The sequence below is a fragment of the Gorilla gorilla genome, chromosome 15 (assembly GCF_029281585.2).
Source record: "Gorilla gorilla gorilla isolate KB3781 chromosome 15, NHGRI_mGorGor1-v2.1_pri, whole genome shotgun sequence".
In the NCBI taxonomy this organism is placed as follows: Eukaryota; Metazoa; Chordata; class Mammalia; order Primates; family Hominidae; genus Gorilla; species Gorilla gorilla.
The window spans coordinates 98,265,448-98,284,817 of record NC_073239.2 but is presented as its reverse complement, the minus strand read 5'-3'; the positions used below and the strand labels follow the sequence as shown (position 1 = coordinate 98,284,817).

The window sequence follows — 19,370 nt, the reverse complement described above, 5'->3', positions numbered from 1 at the left end:
CAAATGTAAGGAACCGATGTGCAAATACCATTAAGTGAAATAGCTTTCTTACTGAGTAATCTGTCTTTTTTTGATATGTGGTTTTAATAAGTTTTATTGCCTATTGAATAAATACAAAAGAGATTGTGTATTAGATTATAAAGAACAGCAGTACAACCCATCACCCAGTTTAATAAATGGAATATTGTCATCGCCAGAGGCCCTGTGTGTTTCCCTACTGATCACACCCTCCTCCCTCATCACATCCCCTTCCCTCCCCTCTGTATCACCACCTTCTGAGTTTCATGATGATAACTACCTTACTTTTCTTGACAGTTTTACTACCTACACATGCATCAAGAATGATAATTTAGCCTGGTTTTGAACTTTATATATATGGAATAATACTGTATTACTCTGTGGCTTACACCTTTAATACATTATTTGTGGGACTTGTCCATGTCAAAAACGAAAAGAACTTGTAGCTATGGTTCTTTTAGTTTTATTACTCTGTATTCCATTATAGTAATATGCTACAATCCATTTATCCATTCTGTTTTTGATGGACATTTGGATTGTTTCTTTTCTTTTCTTTCTTTTTTTTTTTTTTTTTGAGACAGAGTCTTGCTCTGTCGCCCTGGCTGGAATGCAGTGGCACGATCTCAGCTCACTACAACGTCCGCCTCCCGGATTCAAGCGATTCTCCTGCCTCAGCCTTCTGGGTAGCTGGGATTACAAGTGCCTGCCACCACACCTGGCTAATTTTTTGTGTTTTTAGTAGAGATGGGGTTTCACTGTGTTGGCCAGGCTGGTTGCAAACTCCTGACCTCGTAATCCGCCTGCGTCAGCCTCCCAAAGTGCTGGGATTACAGGTGTGAGCCACCGTGCCCGGCCCATTTGGGTTGGTTCTAAGATGATAATGCACTTCCATGAGCATTCTTTTTGTCTTTCTATGAACATTTTTAACGTGTATCCTGGTGAACATGTGCAGGTGGTTCTCTTGTATAAAAAAGTAGGATGGGAATTGCTGTGCTGTAGGATGTGTTCATATTCAGCTTAATCAGATAACAGCAAGCCATTTTCTAAAGTGGTTTCTAGTTACTATCCTACCAGCTGTACATGAAAGACACGGTGGCTCCATTTCCTCAGCTGCACTTAGGATTGTCATATTTTTCTATTTTTGTGATCAGAGAAGTGGAGAAAGAAAGGGGGAAGGGTAACAGGATCTTAGTATCTCATGTGGTTTTAAATTGCATTTCCTAGATTACTAACAAGGTTGAGCATCCTTTTTTGGTGCCATTTGGATTTTTCTTTCATGAAATCCCTGTTCAGCTATATTCCTGTTGGTGTCTCTGCCTTTTTCTTGCTGATTTCTAGGAGTTCCTGGTGCATTCAGTGTGTGGCACATATTATCTCCTATGCTGTGAATGGTCTTTTCATTCTCCTTATGTCTTTTGGCAAAAATAAGTTATTTATTTTAATGATACAGTTTTTTTCAATTTCTTTTATTATTAGTGCTTTCTGTGTCTTGGTAAAGAAAATATTTCTCTACTCCAAAGTCATGAACGCATTTGGCTATATTGTCTTCTAAAATGTTTCTTATATAGCCTTCACACTTTGACATTCAATCTAGCTAGAATTGATTTTTCTGTACAGTTTGAAGTACAAGTCTAGTTTCACTTTTTCATGTAGATAACCAGTTTTTCTAATACAATGTTTTATTGTTGTGTTTATTTTAACGTAAATACTTATAAATATATTACTCAAAACTCAGCTTCATTCATATCTAAATAGTATGATTCTGCTTGTTAATATGGGTGAAAGCCATGCTATAATTTTTTTTTCTTTCCAACATTTATTTTACATTCAAGGGGTACATGTGCAGGTTTGTTACCTGAGTAAATTGCTTGTCATGGGGGTTTGGTCTACAGATAATTTTTCACCCAGGTAATCAGCATAATACCCAATGGGTAGTTTTTCAATCCTCACTCTCCTCCCACCCTCCACCCTCAAGTGGGCCCCAGGGTCTGTTGTTTTCTTCTTTATTTCTGTGTGTACTTAGTGTTTAGCTCCCATTTACAAGTGAGAACATGTGGTATTTGGTTTTCTGTTCCTGGGTTAATTTGTTTAGGATAATGACCTCCAGCTCCATCCATGTTGCTGCAAAGGACATGATCTCATTTTTTTTATGGCTGTGTAGTATTCCATCGTGTGTATGTACCACATTTTCTTTATCCAGTCCACCATTGATGAGCATCTGGGTTGATTCTACATCTTTGGTATTGTGAATAGTGCTGCAAGGAACATATGTGTGCATGTGTTGTTATTCCTTTGGGTATATACACAGTAATGGGATTGCTAGGTCAAATGGTGGTTCTGTTTTAAGTTCTTTGAGAAATCTTCAGACTGCTTTCCACAGTGGCTGAGTTAATTTACATTCCCACCAGCAATGTGTAAGCATTCTCTTTTCTCTGCAACCTCAACAGCATCTATTATTTTTTGACTTTTTGATAATAACCATTCTGACTGGGATGAGATGGTATCTCATTGTGGTTTTGATTTGCATTCCCCTAATGATTAGTGATATTGAGCATTTTTTCATATGCTTGTTTGCTGTATGTTTATCTTCTTTTGAGAAGTGTCTGTTCATGGCCTTTGCCCATTTTAATGGGGTTGTTTGTTTTTTGCTTGTTGATTTAAGTTTCTTATAGATTCTTGACATTAGACCTTTGTCAGATGCATAGCTTGCAAATATTTTTCCCACTTTGTAGATTGTCTGTTTACTCCGTTGATAGTTTCTTTTGTTGTGCAGAAGCTCTTTAGTTTAATTAAGTCCCACTTGTCAATTTTTGTTTTTACTGAAATTGCTTTTGGAATCTTTGTCATGAAGTTTTTGCTAGGGCCAATGTCCAGAATGGTATTCCCTACATTTTCTTCTAGGGTTTTTATAGTTTCATGTTTTACATTTAAGCCTTTAATCCATCTTGAGTTATTTTTTATACATGGTGAGAGGTAGGAGTCCACTTTCAATCTTCTGCAAATGGCTAGGCAGTTTTCTCAGCACCATTTATTGAATAGAAAGTCTTTTCCCCATTGCTTGTTATTGTTGGCTTTGTAGAAGATCAGATGGTTGTAGGTGTGCAGCTTTATTCTGGGTTCTGTAACCTGTTTCATTGGTCTGTGTATCTGTTTTTATACCATACTGTGCAGTTTTAATTATTGTAGCCTTGTGGTGTAGTTTGAAAAGGGTAGTGTGCTGTCTCTAGCTGTGTTCTTTTTGCTTAGGATTGTTTTGCCATGCTAGAATTTTAATTGACATTGAAGTAAATTTATAAACCAGTTTGGGGAGAATTAACATCTTTACAACGTTAAATCTTTCAATCTCTAAATGTTTATCTATTTATCTCTATCTCCATATATATATCTCCATATATATCTTTTTCCATTTATTTAATCTTCTTTATTGTCTGTTAATAAACTTTAGAAATACCTCCTCTAAGGCTTAGCACATTTTTTGTTAGGTTTGATACTATATATGCTTCATACTTTTTGTTGCTATTATAAATACTGTCTTGCTTTAAATTTCATTTTCTAAATATTTCTTCCTGGCTTTCAGAAACACAATTCACTTTTATATGTTGATTTTTTAATTAACAAGCATACCTTGCTAACATTATTAATTTGTTAACTTATTGGTAAAGTCTTTTGGTTATTTTACATATACAAAAATATCATCTGCAAATAATGACAGTTTTGTTTCTTTTACTTCTTTTCACTTCCTGCCTTACTGTGCAGGCTCTGATCATAAATATGATGTTGAACAGAAGAGAGGATAATGAACATCACCATCTTGATCAGAATCTCCAAGGGTTAATTAAGCTTTATGTGATACTTTCTGTGAGGTTTGGCAGGTATTTCTGTTAGGTTTAGGGAGTCCTTCTGTTTCTAATTTGCTAAAAATTACTACCATGAATAAAGACTAAAATTTATTTTTAGTGCTTTTTCTATATTATGATGGTAAGATTTTTTTCTTTTAATATGTTATTGCAGTGAATTACATTAATTGATTTTCTAATGTTAACCCATGTATTCTCAACAGGGTGATATTATCCCCAAGGGGGCTAAAAATAGTTCTTGAGTAGGGCAAATAAATTGTAATTTTTGTTGTGTACAGAATAGCTATAATATATATATACAGTACAAAAGTAAACAAAATATATGTGTAGCATTAAAATTTCAAAAACTTTTACTTTGCAAAAACTCTGTGAAAAGGATGAAAAGACAAGCTACAAACTGGGAGAAAATATTTTCAAACCACAGCCAACAAAGGACTAGTATCAGGCCAGGCACAGTGGCTCATGCCTGTAATCCCAGCACTTTGGGAGGCCAAGGCAGGTGGATCACTTGAGCCCAGGAGTTTGAGACCAGCCCAGGAAACATAGTGAAACCCCATCTCTGTGAAAATTTGAAAAACTAACTAGGCATAGTGGTGTGCACCTGTAGTTCCAGCTACTCGGGAGGTTGAGGTGGGTGGATCGCTTGAACCTGGGAGGTGGAAGTTACAGTGAGCTGAGATGGCATCACTCCACTCCAACCTGGACAGCAGAGTGAAACACTGTCTCAGAATAAAAACAAAAGGACTAGTATCTAGAATATATAGAAAAATCTCAAAACCCAACACTAAAAAGTTCCCATTAAAAAAATGGGCTAGGCCGGGTGTGGTGGCTCATGCCTGTAATCCCAGCACTTTGGGAGGCCAAGGTGGGTGGTCATCTGAGGTCGGGAGTTCGAGACCAGCCTGACCAACATGGCGAAACTCTGTCTCTGCTAAAAATATAAAATTAGCCAGGCGTGATGGTACATGCTTGTAATCCCAGCTACTTGGGAGGCTGAGGCAGGAGAATTGCTTGAACCCAGGAAGTGGAGGTTGTGGTGAGCTGAGACATGCCATTGCACTCCAGCCTGGGCAACAAGAGCAAAACTCCCATCTTCCAAAAAAAAAACAAAAAAATGAGCTAAAGAAATAAACATATGTTTCACCAAAGAGAATATATCGGGATGGTAAGTAATCACATGAAAAGATATTCAATATCATTATCCATTAGGGAAATACAAATTGAAATGATCCTTTCACTGCACATCTATTAGAATAACTGAAATAAGAAGTAATGGTAAGACTAAATGCTAGTGAGGATGCCGAGAGATTGGATCATTCATGCATTGCTGGTGGGAATATAAAATGGTACAACCACTTTGGAAAACAGTTTGGCGGTTTCTTATAAAACTAAACATGCAATTACCGTATTACCCAGCAATTGCACTCTTGGACTTTATCCCAGAGAAATGGAAACTTACGTTCATACAAAAACCTGTACACAAATGTTTATAGCAGCTTTATCCATAATAGCTAAGAACCAAAAACAGCCTAGATGTCCTTTGATGGAGAAAGAAGGAAACTAACTGTGATGCATGTATATCATGGAATACTACTCAGCAATAAAAAGGAATGAACTACTGGTACATGCAACAACTCAGATGAAGCTCAAAGGCATTATGCTGAGTAATAAAAGCCAGTCCTAAAAAGTTGTATAATGCATGATTCCATTTATATTGCATTCTTGAAATGACAAAATTATAGAAATGAAAAACAGATTAGTGGTTGTCAAAGGTTAGGAACAGAGCATGGAGATGGAGGCAAGGTAGGAGGGAAATGGGCATGCTTATAAAAGTGCAGCATGAAAGATCCTTGCAGTGATGGAACTGTTCTGTATCTTGACCGTGGTGGATACATGTGCCTACACATTGATAACATTGCATAGAACTAGATACACACACACACACCCATGTACATGTAAAACTGGGGAAATACGAATAAGATTGGTGGATTGTATTAATGTCAATTTTCTGATTGTAATATTCTACTAGAGGAGGGGAATTCAAGAGAGAGTGATTAGGGGAAAAAATGTACAAGAAGTTTCCTTAGGGGGACAATAATGAGAAAAAGGTTGAGAAACACTGTGTTAAACCAACCTTGTATAAATTGGATAACTCAGTTTAGTAATTATATAATTCTCCTTTTCATAGATCACTAAATTCTCTTTGATAATTTGGGATTCTTTTACCTATGTCCATGATTGAGATTATTTTGTAATTCTCCTTTTAGAGACTTTACATATAAATTGGGTATATATTGTCAGGTTTTGGTGTCTAACCTTACAAATGCTAACCTTATAAAATGAGTAGATGAGTGGCCTTTCTTCTTGTGTACTCTGGAGTAGTTAGTGGAAGATTAAAATTTTTTCTTTTTCCTTTAACGTTTGATAGAACTTTTCAGTAAAAGCACCTGGCCTGACATTTTTCTGGTGGGAAGGTTTTAAGTCTTGGTTCACTTTATTTCAAGGTTATTGGACAAGTCAGGTTTTTAACCTTCTTCTTGAATCAGTTTTGAAAAGTTATATTTTGCTAGGACTTCTATAGTTTTATCCATATTTATGTATTGGTATAAAGACATTTATTATTTCCCTTCATTGCCTTCTAAATATAGTATTTGTAATTGTGTACGCTTTTCATTCCTACTATTATTTGCACTTTTTAATTCTATTAGTCTTCTCTAAGAACATTTTATCTGTGTATTTTAAAATTTTTTAAATAATTTATGCTTTTATATTTATTATTTCCTTTTTCTAACATTCTGTGATTTATTTTGCTCTACTTTTGTATCTTAATAAATTGGGAGCTTATTGTATGAAGTTTCATTTGTCTTCTAATATAAGCTGACAATACTGCTTACATATATTCTTAAAATTTTCACATATAGTATTTTCATTATTGCTTGATTCAAAATATTTCCTAATATTTATTAAGATTTCTTCTTTGGCCAGTGAATTATTTAGAAGTATGTTTCTTAATTTTTAAATTTTTCAAATTGTTTTTTATCTAGTATAGACAACTAGATACTAGTTAACCAGACAACTAGTTAGATAACTAGATACTTAATTGTATCATAACCAGTATTTGTGGTCTGTATACCAATTTTTTGAAATTTGTTCCAGCTTGCTTCATGTCAAGTGATGGCATGTTATCACTTATCATAAAAATTCTTGGTGTTATTATAAAAAATATGCATTCTTCACCGGTTGAGTGTAATGTTCTATGATCATTAGATCAGCGTGGTCATTTTGTTGTTTAAAGCTTCTGTTTGCTTCCTGATATTTTTGCTTGCTTGATATATCAATAACTGGGAGGTGTATTTTAACATCTTCCATTATGATGATGGACATTTCTTACTTTCTTACAGTTCTGTCAATTTTTGCATTAATAATTTTGAGGCTATGTTATTAAATATATCCAAGTTTAGGATTATATATTTCTGATGAATTGTACTTTTTATCATTTTGTTGTAAAGTCTATCCATAATCTATAACTATATCAACTTTCTTTTCATTAATATTTTATCTTATATGGCTTTCCCATCCCTTTACTTTCATCATTGATAATCCTTTATATTTTAGATATATTTTTTGTGCATACCATGTTAAATTTCATTTGTTAATTCAACCTGTCAGTCTTTTTATCTTGAATGCTTAGTCCATTTATGTTTATTTTTAAGTACTGATATAGTTTTATTTCTAACCTCTTACATTCCTTTTATTTCACCTTTCTTTCCTCCTTTAAGGATATTTATAGTTTTTGTTTGTCTGAATTGTCTTTATTTTTTCCCTTGTTCTGTGAAGATATTTCACTGGGTATGTAATTCTAACTTCATAGTTATTTTTCTGTCTATACTTTGAAGTGCACATTGGCTTCTCCTGCTCTGGAAAGAGGTGGTAGTCAGTCTAAACATTCTTCATTTGAAGGTAATGTGTATTTTCTCTTTGATGGCTGTTAAGATCTTCTCTTTGTTTTTGGTCTTATGTATTTTTGGTGTCTATTTGTAGATTTATTTTTAGTTACCCTGCTTGAGATATCTTGGAATTTCTAATCTGACAAGTAAAATCTTCCATAAATTCTAGAGAATTTTCAACCAGTATTTTTTCAAATATTGCCCCTCTACCATTTTCTTTCTCCTCTCCTTAGGAACTCAGATTAGATATCTATGAGACTGTCTCACGCTGCCCTCCGTGTGTCTTCATCTCTCTTTCATATTTTCATCTTTTTGTCTATGTTATCCATTCAATTTTGTATTTACAGTAGTATATTTTTCTTCTCTGGAAGTTTATTTAGTTCTTTTTCAGTTGTACATGCTCCTTTTTCATATTTTTAATTTCTTTTCTTATTTCCTTAAACAGATTAAACAGTTGTATTTTTTGCTCAACAGTTCTAGTGTCTGAAAATTCTTTGCAGATCTCATTCTGCCTGTTCACCCCACCCACCCACACACTTTGCTGGTTCTTGTTCATGGTAACTTGATTTATGCATTTTGTGATTTATTTATTTATTATTTATTATTTTTTCTACCATGTGCACATCAACTTAGGAACATTCTGTCTGAGGAGGCTGGTTTGAAGGTATCTTCCTTCAGAAAGGATTATTGGCCGGGCGTGGTGGCTCACATCTGTAATCCTAACACTTTGGGAGGCAGAGGCGGGCAGATGGATCACTTGAGGTCAGGAGTTCAAGACCAGCCTGGCCAACATGGTGAAACCCATCTTTACTAAAAATACAAAAAAAAAATTGGCCGGGCATGGTGGCGGGAGCCTGCAGTCCCAGCTACTTGGGAGGCTAAAGCATGAGAATCACTTGAGCCCGGGAGGTGGAGATTGCAGTAAGCTGGGCTTGCACCACTACACTCCAGCCTGGGCAGCAAAGCGAGAATCTGTCTCAAAAAAAAAAAAAAAAAAAAAAGGCATTATTATAGTATTTGCTTTTCCTGGATATCTGAGGCTACTAACCTGGAAGTACTTAAACTAGTCTCAACTTGGAGGTTTTTCAGACCACACAAGTAGTTTTAGCTGTACACCCCTATGTGAAAAAATTTGTGGTTATTAATTCTCAGGAGATATTTTTTCCTCTACTCTTCACACAATCCTAAGGCAGACAGTTTTCTTTGCTATCTTCAGCTAAGGGTGGAGGTTATTTCTAACTTACCCTTTAAGGCTTTTAGGAATTCTCACTTTATGCATCAGCTCTTCTGTTCCCCATCTTCAGTTGGCCCTAGGTTCTTTATCATTTGCCTTCTTCATAAGAGATTTGGAAAACTCAAGAGTCTGGTTTGTTCAAAATCTTGAGAGTGAAAATCAGCTTGTGTCCTCTGTTTACTCTTTTGGGGTTGCAGCTTTCACTTGGCCTCTGATGATTCTTTACTTTGTTGCTCACCCTGTGATGCATTTTAAATAATGTTATTACATTTTACAACTATTTTAATTTTATTTCCATAGTAGTTTAAAGTATCTAAACCACCATACTATAGGAAATGGCATCATATAGCAAGCTTTTATAAATTTGGCTTTGCTTTTTACTTTTGGTTGGTTTATAAAAAAATTTTATTTTTTCTTCTTTTTTAGTATTTTAATTTTTTTCTATGTTTGGGGTGGGGGTTATAGATACCAGTCCAATTTTAATATTCTGTATTTAGTATAGACTATTATGGAATGATTTGTGGTGCTTCTGTTGATATAACCAACAAATATTTGTTGAATGCCTGCCTTATACCAGGCACTATTCCAGGAATGGGGGTATAGAAGTGAACATAATAGACAAAAATCCCTGCCCCCTCAAGGAGCTTGGATTCTAGTATGGAAGACATGGGCGTGTAGTACATTAGACAGTGATAACACTAAGGACAGATAAAGCAGGGAAGGGGACCTCGCATTTTTGGAGAGAATACTCAGGAATATGCAGAAAGGGTGGCATTTTTAAAGAAAAGAGGATATGAACAATGAGCACTCCAGAAAAAGGACCTAAATGCTTTACAAATGCCTAAGAGAATAAGGAATGAAAAATTTTATATTTATACTATTGCAAGCATTGATGTTTATTCTTTCTTAAATCTCAATTTTTCTTTTTCTATTTGTTTTGGTTTTCCCGGCAGGAGAACTGACATTATCATCTTGGGCAAGTTTCTTAATGTCTTTGAGTTAAAATAAGACTACTGCCTATCTCTCAGGATAGATGGATGAAACAAGACATTTGTAAAATACCTTACATTTGATGGGTACTCAATACATGGTAGTTGCTCTTGTTTTCATTCTTCCTGTCTTATCTAGGTTATTTTCAGCACTTGTTTCAGTACCTGTTGGTAAATTTGCAATGATATGATTCTTCTTCTTCTTCTTCTTTTTTTTTTTTTTTGAGATAGGGTTTACCTCTTGTTGTCCAGGCTGGAGTGCAATGGCGCGATCTCACTGCGACGCCCGCCTCCTGGGTTCAAGCGGTTCTTGCGTGTCAGCCTCCCAAGTAGCTGGGATTACAGGCGCCTGCCAGCATGCCCAGCTAATTTTTGTATTTTTTTAGTAGAGACGGGGTTTCGCCATGTTGGCAGGCTGGTCTTGAGCTCCTGACCTCAGGTGATCCACCCGCCTTGGCTTTCCAAAGTCCTGGGATTACAGGCGTGAGCCACGGTGCCCGGCCGTAATGATATGATTCTTATGCAGCACCGTGGAGGCAGCATGTGATAGGAAATTAACTAAAGGCAAATTAGGAGAATTCGAAAGTTTCAAATTTGAAAGATTTTAAAAAACCTTTCTAAAGTAGTTTTTAAAGTCTGATTTGGTTCTCAAGACTAAGGAGATAAAGCCAAGCTTTGTACATTTTCCCCTTAAAGGTATTTTTCATTGTATTGCAGCAGGTTGGCAGCCTCAGTAAATCTCCATTTGTAAATGTGACAGTCAGCAGAATCTCCAGTTACAGTCAACTCAAAGCAAGCAGGGGCATGCCACATACATGTTCATATATAGTTACATATCTACTCTTTATCCTTTAACCTAAACTGGCTCTAATGTTTCAGTGTAAATTGGTGAGTTTTTTTGTGCCACTAAAAATGGAGGAAATGTAACAGTAAGGGTGAAACTGCAAGATTCCTGTAGTTTGGGTTTGAAAAAAGCTGAAATCTAAGTTAAGAAGTGAAATTAGACCCTGAAGTAACTTGTGTTCCTTTAGTGAGATTTTCTTTGATTGGAGAGTCCTGGGACCTTACTTTTCTTTTCTTTTCTTTTGTTTTTTTTTTTTTTTTTTTGAGACTCAGTCTCATTCTGTTGCCCAGGCTGGAGTGCTGCACGCTCCGCCTCCCGGGTTCACGCCATTCTCCTACCTCAGCCTCCCGAGTAGCTGGGACTATGGGCTCCAGCCACCATGCTTGGCTAAATTTTTGACCCTCCCAAAGTGCTGAGATTACAGGCGTGAGCCACCGCACCCAGCCAGGACCTTACTTTTCGTACTGGTTTTGATACTGACTCACCATGGGGTCTCAGTCAGTCAGTTTTTCCTGTCTGTGTCATGAGTGATACTCTCCATACAAGACTTCCTTGCCTCATATGACTGTTGAGATTTCATATGATGTGAGCAACATCAAAGTAAGATAAGCACTAAAGATAAACAAAGTACAACTATTTATATTGTATGCTTTTGGTTTTTGGTCTCTCCCCAGCGCTACCATTGACCATGCCCTGCTGGACATGCCCTTCCTTTGACTCCCTGGGGAGATGCCCTCTGACTTCTGAGAGCAGCTGGACCACCCATTCTGAAGACACCAGCAGTCCTAGCTTTGGATGTTCGTATACAGATCTGCAGCTCATCAATGCTGAGGAGCAGACGAGTGGCCAGGCTTCTGGGGCTGACTCAACTGGTAAGATGGAGCTCTAAGCCAGAGGGCTTTGCAAATCACTTTTGGTGTACCCAGGTCCACTTTAAAGTCCTTTTAAAAATTGCTGCAGCTGGCTTCCTTTGCAGAATGAGTTCAGGTGTTGTTATCCAGTCAAAAAGCTAGAACCCAAAGTGGCTGGAAATTGCACTGGGGAAGATGTATACACAAATTGGATCCTTGGTTGGCAGATTATTCATACTCGGCAACCATTTGACAGTGTATCTTAATATGTTGTTTTCTGACTATTTGGTATAAATACCATTCTCTGTCAATTTATTTTCTCCTGGAATTACTGAACTGTGTGTAAATATGCACAAGGCTGAATCTTTCATCCTACTACCCATGCATCTTGCCTTTTCAATAAGAGGGAGGTAGATTTAAGCAGAGAAAACGAATGTTATATAAAACAGAATGAGAATCAACACTCAGCCACTGTGTCCAGACTACAAATCATTTGGCAGTTAAGTGTTTATTCTGTTGTGCCTTGGTTGAGTGATAGATACATCAATCGGCAATGCACTATGCCTCCTTTATTAAACTTTCCAGTAGGCGTAAGATGGAATGCTGGCTTTCTTTGCAGGTGGAATATGGGTCTGTTAACAAGTGCTGAATTACAGGCAAGGTTTGGGAATGGCATTGGAAAGATACTTGGCATTGGAAAGATGTTCTTGGTGTTTTGGTTATTTGGCCCGAGAGATTGGTTTCTTCTGAAAGTGATGAAGTTACTGCTCATTTCTCTGTGGATGAAATTACCCAGTGTGTTGACAACATTTGTTTTTCCTCCTCAATGTTGTTCAGAGTTTCTAGATCATTTTTAAGCTTCGGATGTTTGCCCTCATGCTATGTGCCATTGAATTCTACAAATATAGAGAGCGATCTGTCTTGCAGACTGAAGGCTTCAGGCAGGATTTGGTTTGGTATTTGATAATGTTGCAGAGAATCCTAGTTTATCATGGACTCCCTTTGTCTTCAGAAGCTGTGGTTCTTTATAGCATCTTGTTTTCACAGACACTCCTTCAGTTCTGGTTTGTCTCTGTCGCTGATGATCCTGGTTGGTGGCTGAAATATGCCCCCACAGCCCCATTTCCACAGTGGGGGCATCTCATGGATGCGAGCACACCTTCAGCAGCTGAGGCTGTTAGGAAGAGAGGCTGAGCTTGCCTCCCTGCTTCACTTTTCATTGCTCTGGGCCCCCTTTCCAGGCCTTGCCAGGGAGGAGGCCCATATGCATACCCAGACTCCAGAGCCAGACTGCTCAGGTTCAAACCTGATTCTGCACTGACCAGCTTACTATCTTTATGACTCCATTTCCTCATCTGAAAAATGGGTATACCTCACCAAGTTGTTATCATCTCCAAATGAGACGGTTTATGTAGAATAACTTATGTGATGCTTGACACAGAATAAGTGGCCATCAGGGTTGAAACAAGTTCTCTTTCCTGCTGCAAGGTTCTTGTTGCTTTGGAGAGTTGCAAAATGGGCCCCTCACTGAAGGAAAAGCCAAGATCTCTATGCTGAGGCTGTTTTTTCATTGCCTAATCTACTTTCTTATTAGATGAAAGTTGCTTTAATTCTTGGAGGTTCAAGTGATGAAAATCAGAGCCCTAGCCTGAACTAGACATTATTAGTCTGCCTCCACAGCTTATAATTATTTTTAACATCTCCTTGTTCTAAAGTCATTCTAACAGTGTCATAGTTTGCATCAAGAAAACCTCCTCCCCTGTTTTGGTTGGGGTCCTGGCGGGAAGCAGATGGTGCCCTAAAAAGGTTTATCTGGAGAGAGCTTAATGAAGGGACCACCTACAGAGAAAGCAAGTGCTGGAATCATAGAAAAGGGACTGCCCAACAGGAGCTATGGCGACAGAAAGGACAGAGCCACTGCAGAGATTTGACGAAGCAGGGAGATAGGGAGGAATAAATTCCCAGATCTGGTGCTGGTGTTTCCAACTAGTAGATCCTAGCCTGAGGCCAAAGGACATGAAGCCCTGGGGAAGCAGCCCACAGAGGTCAGTCGCCAGAGCAGATAGAGTGGATCTGAGGTTGGAAGTGGGGAACAGGTGTGTTGGAATAGCCAGCACATTTGATCCTCACCAGGAACTAACTGGCCCCTACGCCAGAGTTTACACCAGAGACTCAAAGGCAAATCTGGGACTAGAGAATGAGGAGGGATGCTCTTATTCAACAAGAGGCAGTTTCTATGGCTACAAGGAGGGTAGAGGTATGGCCTTTTGGCAACCATCCTCTTTTTTGTTTGTTTGTTTGTTTTTGAGATGGAGTCTCGCTCTGTCACCCAGGCTGGATGGAGTGCGATGGTGCAATCTCGGCTCACTGCAACCTCTGTCTCCCAGGCTCAAGTGATTTTCCTGCCTCAGCCTCCCAAGTAACTGGGATTACAGGTGTGTGCCACCGTGCCTGGCTGATTTTTGTTATTTTACTAGAGACAGAGTTTCGCCATGTTGGTCAGGCTGATCTCAAACTCCTGACCTCAGGTGATCCACCTGCCTTGGCCTCTCAAAGTGCTAGGATTACAAGCGTGAGCCACCACGCCTGGCCCCATCCTCTTTTACAGTAGTAATAGTTATAGCTAGCACTTACTGAGTGTCTGCTGTGTGCCAGCATATGAGGTGTATGATCTGTGGCTTTTACAGCAATCCTGCAGGGCAGGTGTCATTCTCCCCATTTCCTAGTTGACACTGAGTCTGAGAAAGGTGAAGCAACTTGTTAAGAGAACACCACTGAGAAATGGATGACCTGAATTTCAGTGAAACTTCCAAATCCTTTTCCAGCCAGTTCCCAAACAGTCACCGTAGTTATTTATTTGCTATGTTACCCCCCAGACCTTCCATGCAGATATGTATGGAGGATACATACAAGCATATATACATATTTTGCCTTGGGGGCTTATTTTTAACATAAATAGGACCAAGGGATTTAAAACAAGATGTGTAGCAGGCAGAGCTTGAGGATGAAGTCCATATGTCCTTGACAGATATGAATGCTTACAGATAACTGCTGTGTGCCCACAGTATTATGTTCTATAAACAAATTTCTGGACATTTTACTTTGAAATCTCCCTATTCTTTAGTAATTAGGCTAGGACCCAGGATGGCCCAGGTGCTAGGGAATGCTTCCATCTGCTTTGACGACGCAGTCTTCCTTTGCATCTCACCTCCCTCTGCCCTCCAGGCCCAGAGGTGACAGGTAGTATATCTCCATGAGCCTGGGAAATGAGGGGCAGTGAAGTGAGTCCTCAGAGAGCAGCTCCGCAGGCCATGGAGACAGTGTCTGGATGCATCCTGAGCTGTAGTAACCCATGAGGCTCTTCCTGAACATCCTGACGTGTGCTATCAGGGTAGAGCTCTGGCTTTGAAAAGTCTTTAACTCATCCTTGGTCCCAGAATAGAAGGAGGAGAAGGAAAGACAAAGTTTAGGAGAATGAACAAGTATTTTTCAACCTGTGACATTTAACCATTTACTCCAGTAGCAGGGAATTTAAAAGTGCTTTCATTTGTCCAGGCGTGGTGGCTCGTGCCTGTATTCCCAGCACTTTGGGAGGCTGAGGTGGGTGGATCACTTGAAGCTAGGAGTTTGAGACCACCCTGGCCAACATGGTGAAACCCCGTCTCTACTAAAAATACAAAAATTAGCTGGGCATGGTGGCGCGCCTGTAATTCCAGCTATTTGAGAAGCTGAGGCAGGAGAATTGCTTGAACCCAGGAGGTGGAGGTTGCAGTGAGCCAAGATTGTGCCACCGCACTCCAGCCTGGCTGACAGAGTGAGACTTGGTCTCAAAAAAAAAAAAAAAAAAAGGAAGAAAAAAATGCTTTCAGATGAGCTATAGAGAGCTTCAAGGATATCTGTACACATTGGAAAGCCCTCCAGCCAGGTGATGCCCTGCCCTCTGCCTGGCACCAGGCTTGTGGCAGTGCCAACCTCTGGGAGAGCCCTGCTTTAAGGCTGGATGGTTCCAGTTGGGTAAACTGAAACCACCTGGGGTTATGGGGCAGATTCCCATCAGTCTGTCCTCTGGGTAAGTCATTTCTTCAGAGCTTTACTTTCTTATCTGTAAAATGGAACTGAGTGATCCTGCTCAGTCAGGGTGACAGGGTATATATGAAGGTGTTTCGTACAGTGCCAAGTGCTGTAGGAATAAAAAAATCTTAATTTAATATCTCTCTGCCTCATTTCCATTTGATATGGGACATAAGGATAATTACTGTTGACTCCTCTGTTACCCCCAAAGAAAGCTGTTACTCAAACTATAGCATGTGGAATGAGATCTGAGAAGTGCTTTGCATTTCTCAGCAGCAAGCACTAAATACAGAGACGCAGTGGGGAGTTCGGTATGATTGGTTTCTGTGCCTGGGAAACCTTGGGAGGAACTGCCTTGAGGAGACATTTGTCATTGTCCCCCCCCCCCCCCCGTGCCCTTTAGCATTGCAGAGGGTGGTAGAGGTTGAAGAGTTCCTTGGAATTGCAGCCTCATCTGGAGCTCCCTCAGCTGAGCTGGGCTCTCCCTGGCAGCACAGTGTGTCAGGGTAACCACTGGGCACCTCATGTTCTGTGATTCATCTCTTGTTTGGAGAGGGATTACGGTGCTCTGGGCCCAGCCTATTTGCCTTGGCCCACTTGCTTGGTAGTGGGCTGCCGAGAGCAGAGCCACAGCCTCCTCCCTGTCATCTGCGGCAGAGTTCTGCAGGGATTTGGCAGCCCCACAGGGCAATCCAGCTCCCAGCATAATCGTGGAGGGAAAGACTCTGTGATCAGCCTACACTTTATTCTCGTTTTCTCACCAAGGGGATAATTAGTAGGAAGGCAAACAAATCCCCTTACCTTGGTTAAATCACAGAGTGTGGGGAGGCAGAGCTGGAGAGCAGTGTTGATGTTAGCTCTGAGGTCTGCTCTCAAGAGCGAATGGCAGGAGAATTGTTAAATTGTTAATAGGCAAAATCCCAAACAACATTTCACTCCTCTCTTACCCCTCATCTCCACAGGAGTCTCCTTTGTCTAGACAAGGTGGGCACACCCTGCCATTTTCACCAGTCAGGGTAGCTCTGTAATGCCACTAGGTTCACATGGGTTGGTGAACAGTAAGAGAGTCGAGGGAATAAAAGCAAACCTTCTGCCTTTGAAGTTCATTCCAACCAGGGAAGAGAAAATATGTAAATGCTTGCATACAAGCTGCTCTTAAGTAGTAGTCTTTGGTTTGGGTTCTTTTTTTTATTTTTTAATTTTTTTATTTTGAGACAGAGTCTTGTTCTGTCACCCAGGCTAGAGTGCAGTGGCATGGTCTCGGCTCACTGCAACCTCCACCTTCCGGGTTCAAGTGATCCTCCCATCTCAGCCTCCTGAGTAGCTGGGACCACAGGCACGTGCCACCATGTCTGGCTAATTTTTGTATTTTTAGTAGAGACGGGGTTTCACTGTGTTGGACAGGTTGGTCTCGAACTCCTAACCTCAAGTGATCTGCCCACCTCGGCCTCCCAAAGTGCTGAGATTAAGGGCATGAGCCACCGCACCTGTCCAGGCTCTCTTTTATGCATAAGAAAAGTGTAGATTTAAGTGTAGGATTAGAATGCTCAGATATATGTAAACTGAGGATGTCAAGACTGGATGAAGCACATAGCAGGTATTTAATAATTGTTTAATGTACCCTTGAATGGATAGCTTGAGATTGCAGGTGGTGGTGTGCCAAACCCCTATCAACTCTAGTGGGGATGGCACCAGGTTCATGAGGTTGAAGAAGAGACCCAAAGCCAGCAAACAAGACATGGGCCTTTACGGGTGGCTTACATACAGGGAAGAGAATCCAGTGGCGGGAGACTGGACAGGACAACAGCAACCACTTGCAAAAAGCATGCAGTTTATATAGCATTTTCAGTTAGCACCATTTTGCTAGCAACCTCCATCTGGCAACCTTTATTCAACCCAGAACTTGGGGCCTTGATCCACTGTATAGCCTGTGTTCCATGGGATGGGCTGGGGGCTCAGATGTTCCTCATAGACAAGGAACAAATCCCCAAGTTGGCTACGCCAGGATTCATTAGCTCAGCACACACATTCATGTGAATTTGCCATACAGGGTCCTTCTCAGGCTGTGTTTATGTTATTGCTATCAGGTGGATTTACCATACAGGTGGCTAAAATCATCTGCATCCCTGACGTTTGTATCCCACTTGAACTTAAGAGTCCAGCATTTTCCAAAGTGTGTCCCATGCAAAAGGCCAATAAGATCCAGATGCGGGGGCCAGTGTATTAGGTCACGCTGTGCCCCCTTTGTTGGAGATTTATAACATGTATTCGCTTATTAAAGACTTTGAAAATTCCCGAAATTATATGTATGTTTATATATAATTTATATTCGTATACATGTATATGTATATGTATACACACACATATATATACAAATGTAGCTTTTCATTAATCTCTACTGCCTACTTGGTCAGATCGTGGTGTACAGAAACCCAAACATACATAAATTGGCAAAGCTGACTTGGAAGTACATGCCATTTTAGCAGTGTTTTCTAACACTGCTAAAGTGTTAGAAAGCTAGAGAAACCAGAAAGAAATATTTTGACAAACTACCTGTATTAGTTAACTTTATAAAGTTAGCCTTACTTTGTCTCTTGCTCTGCTGAACCTCTTGGCCTTTTTAAAAAATATAAAATTCTAGATTCAGCAGACTCAAAACTATATTTTGCCAGACTTTCTTTGTATTTAAACCCTCATAGGCTTTAAAACAAATTTAGACCAGATGTTCTTGATTCATTTGCATTTAACGGATCACAGTGGACTCCTGCCAGAGCAGTAGGATATCGCTAGAGATTTTGAACTCAGTTTCTTTTTCTCAGAAACAAGTGTTTGTATTCTATTTGGATTTTAGAGTCCAGCATTTCCCAAAGGGTGTCTCAAAGTGATTTCCCAAAGTGAGTAGAGAGTTGTGGCCTGGGGAACCTCAATTTTTGTGACAACAACTTTAGATGCTCAGAAAGGTTCTCGTCATTATTTAATAAGATCATCACCTGGGCTGCATGTCTCTGTACAAGATATAACATGTTTCTCTGTTGCCTGTTTTGCTGTAATCCTGCTGCAGCTCATAGAGCTCCAAACCAGAGTGGAGGGCCCAGATTTGCAGGTAAACAGTGATTACTGTTGTGCTTGATGGGATTACAGGAAATTTTTGTTGTTCTTAAGGCACATCTCTATTTTATGATATTTTTAAACCTTGAATATATTTTGCTTGGATAACAGAAACAAGTTAACTAATTTTTAAAATTCTTTCTCCTAGTTACAAACGTCAGAGATACTCATCTTTTTCCTGAACAATATTTTCCTTCCTCAAAATGGAAGAATAGCAGAGCATTTTTTTTTTTTTAAACAAATCACATCTTTTCACTCTTTCATTAACAAATTTGGCCTCATTTCTGTTCTTATGTATTTTTGTCTTCATTTGTTGTGCATTTTAGATTTTAATCCTTATTAAAACCAAAAAACTCTAATGATTGCTTTGTTTGAAGCTTTTTCCAGAAGGTTCAAAAGTTTCTCAGAAACACATATATTGAGTTCCTACCATTTGTCAGTTACTGAGAAT

The 19,370-nt window shown here is 39.3% G+C and overlaps 1 protein-coding gene across 1 annotated transcript in view; it reads left to right on the top strand.

Annotated features, from left to right (window-relative positions):
- LOC101127591 (stonin-2) overlaps nt 1–19,370 on the top strand; it is a 260,143-nt gene that overhangs the window by 53,670 nt on the left and 187,103 nt on the right. Inside the window, exon 5 of the mRNA XM_063698159.1 lies at nt 11,564–11,761. Within this exon, the coding sequence (XP_063554229.1) occupies nt 11,564–11,761 (198 nt within the window). The remainder of the gene's footprint in view (nt 1–11,563; nt 11,762–19,370) is intronic.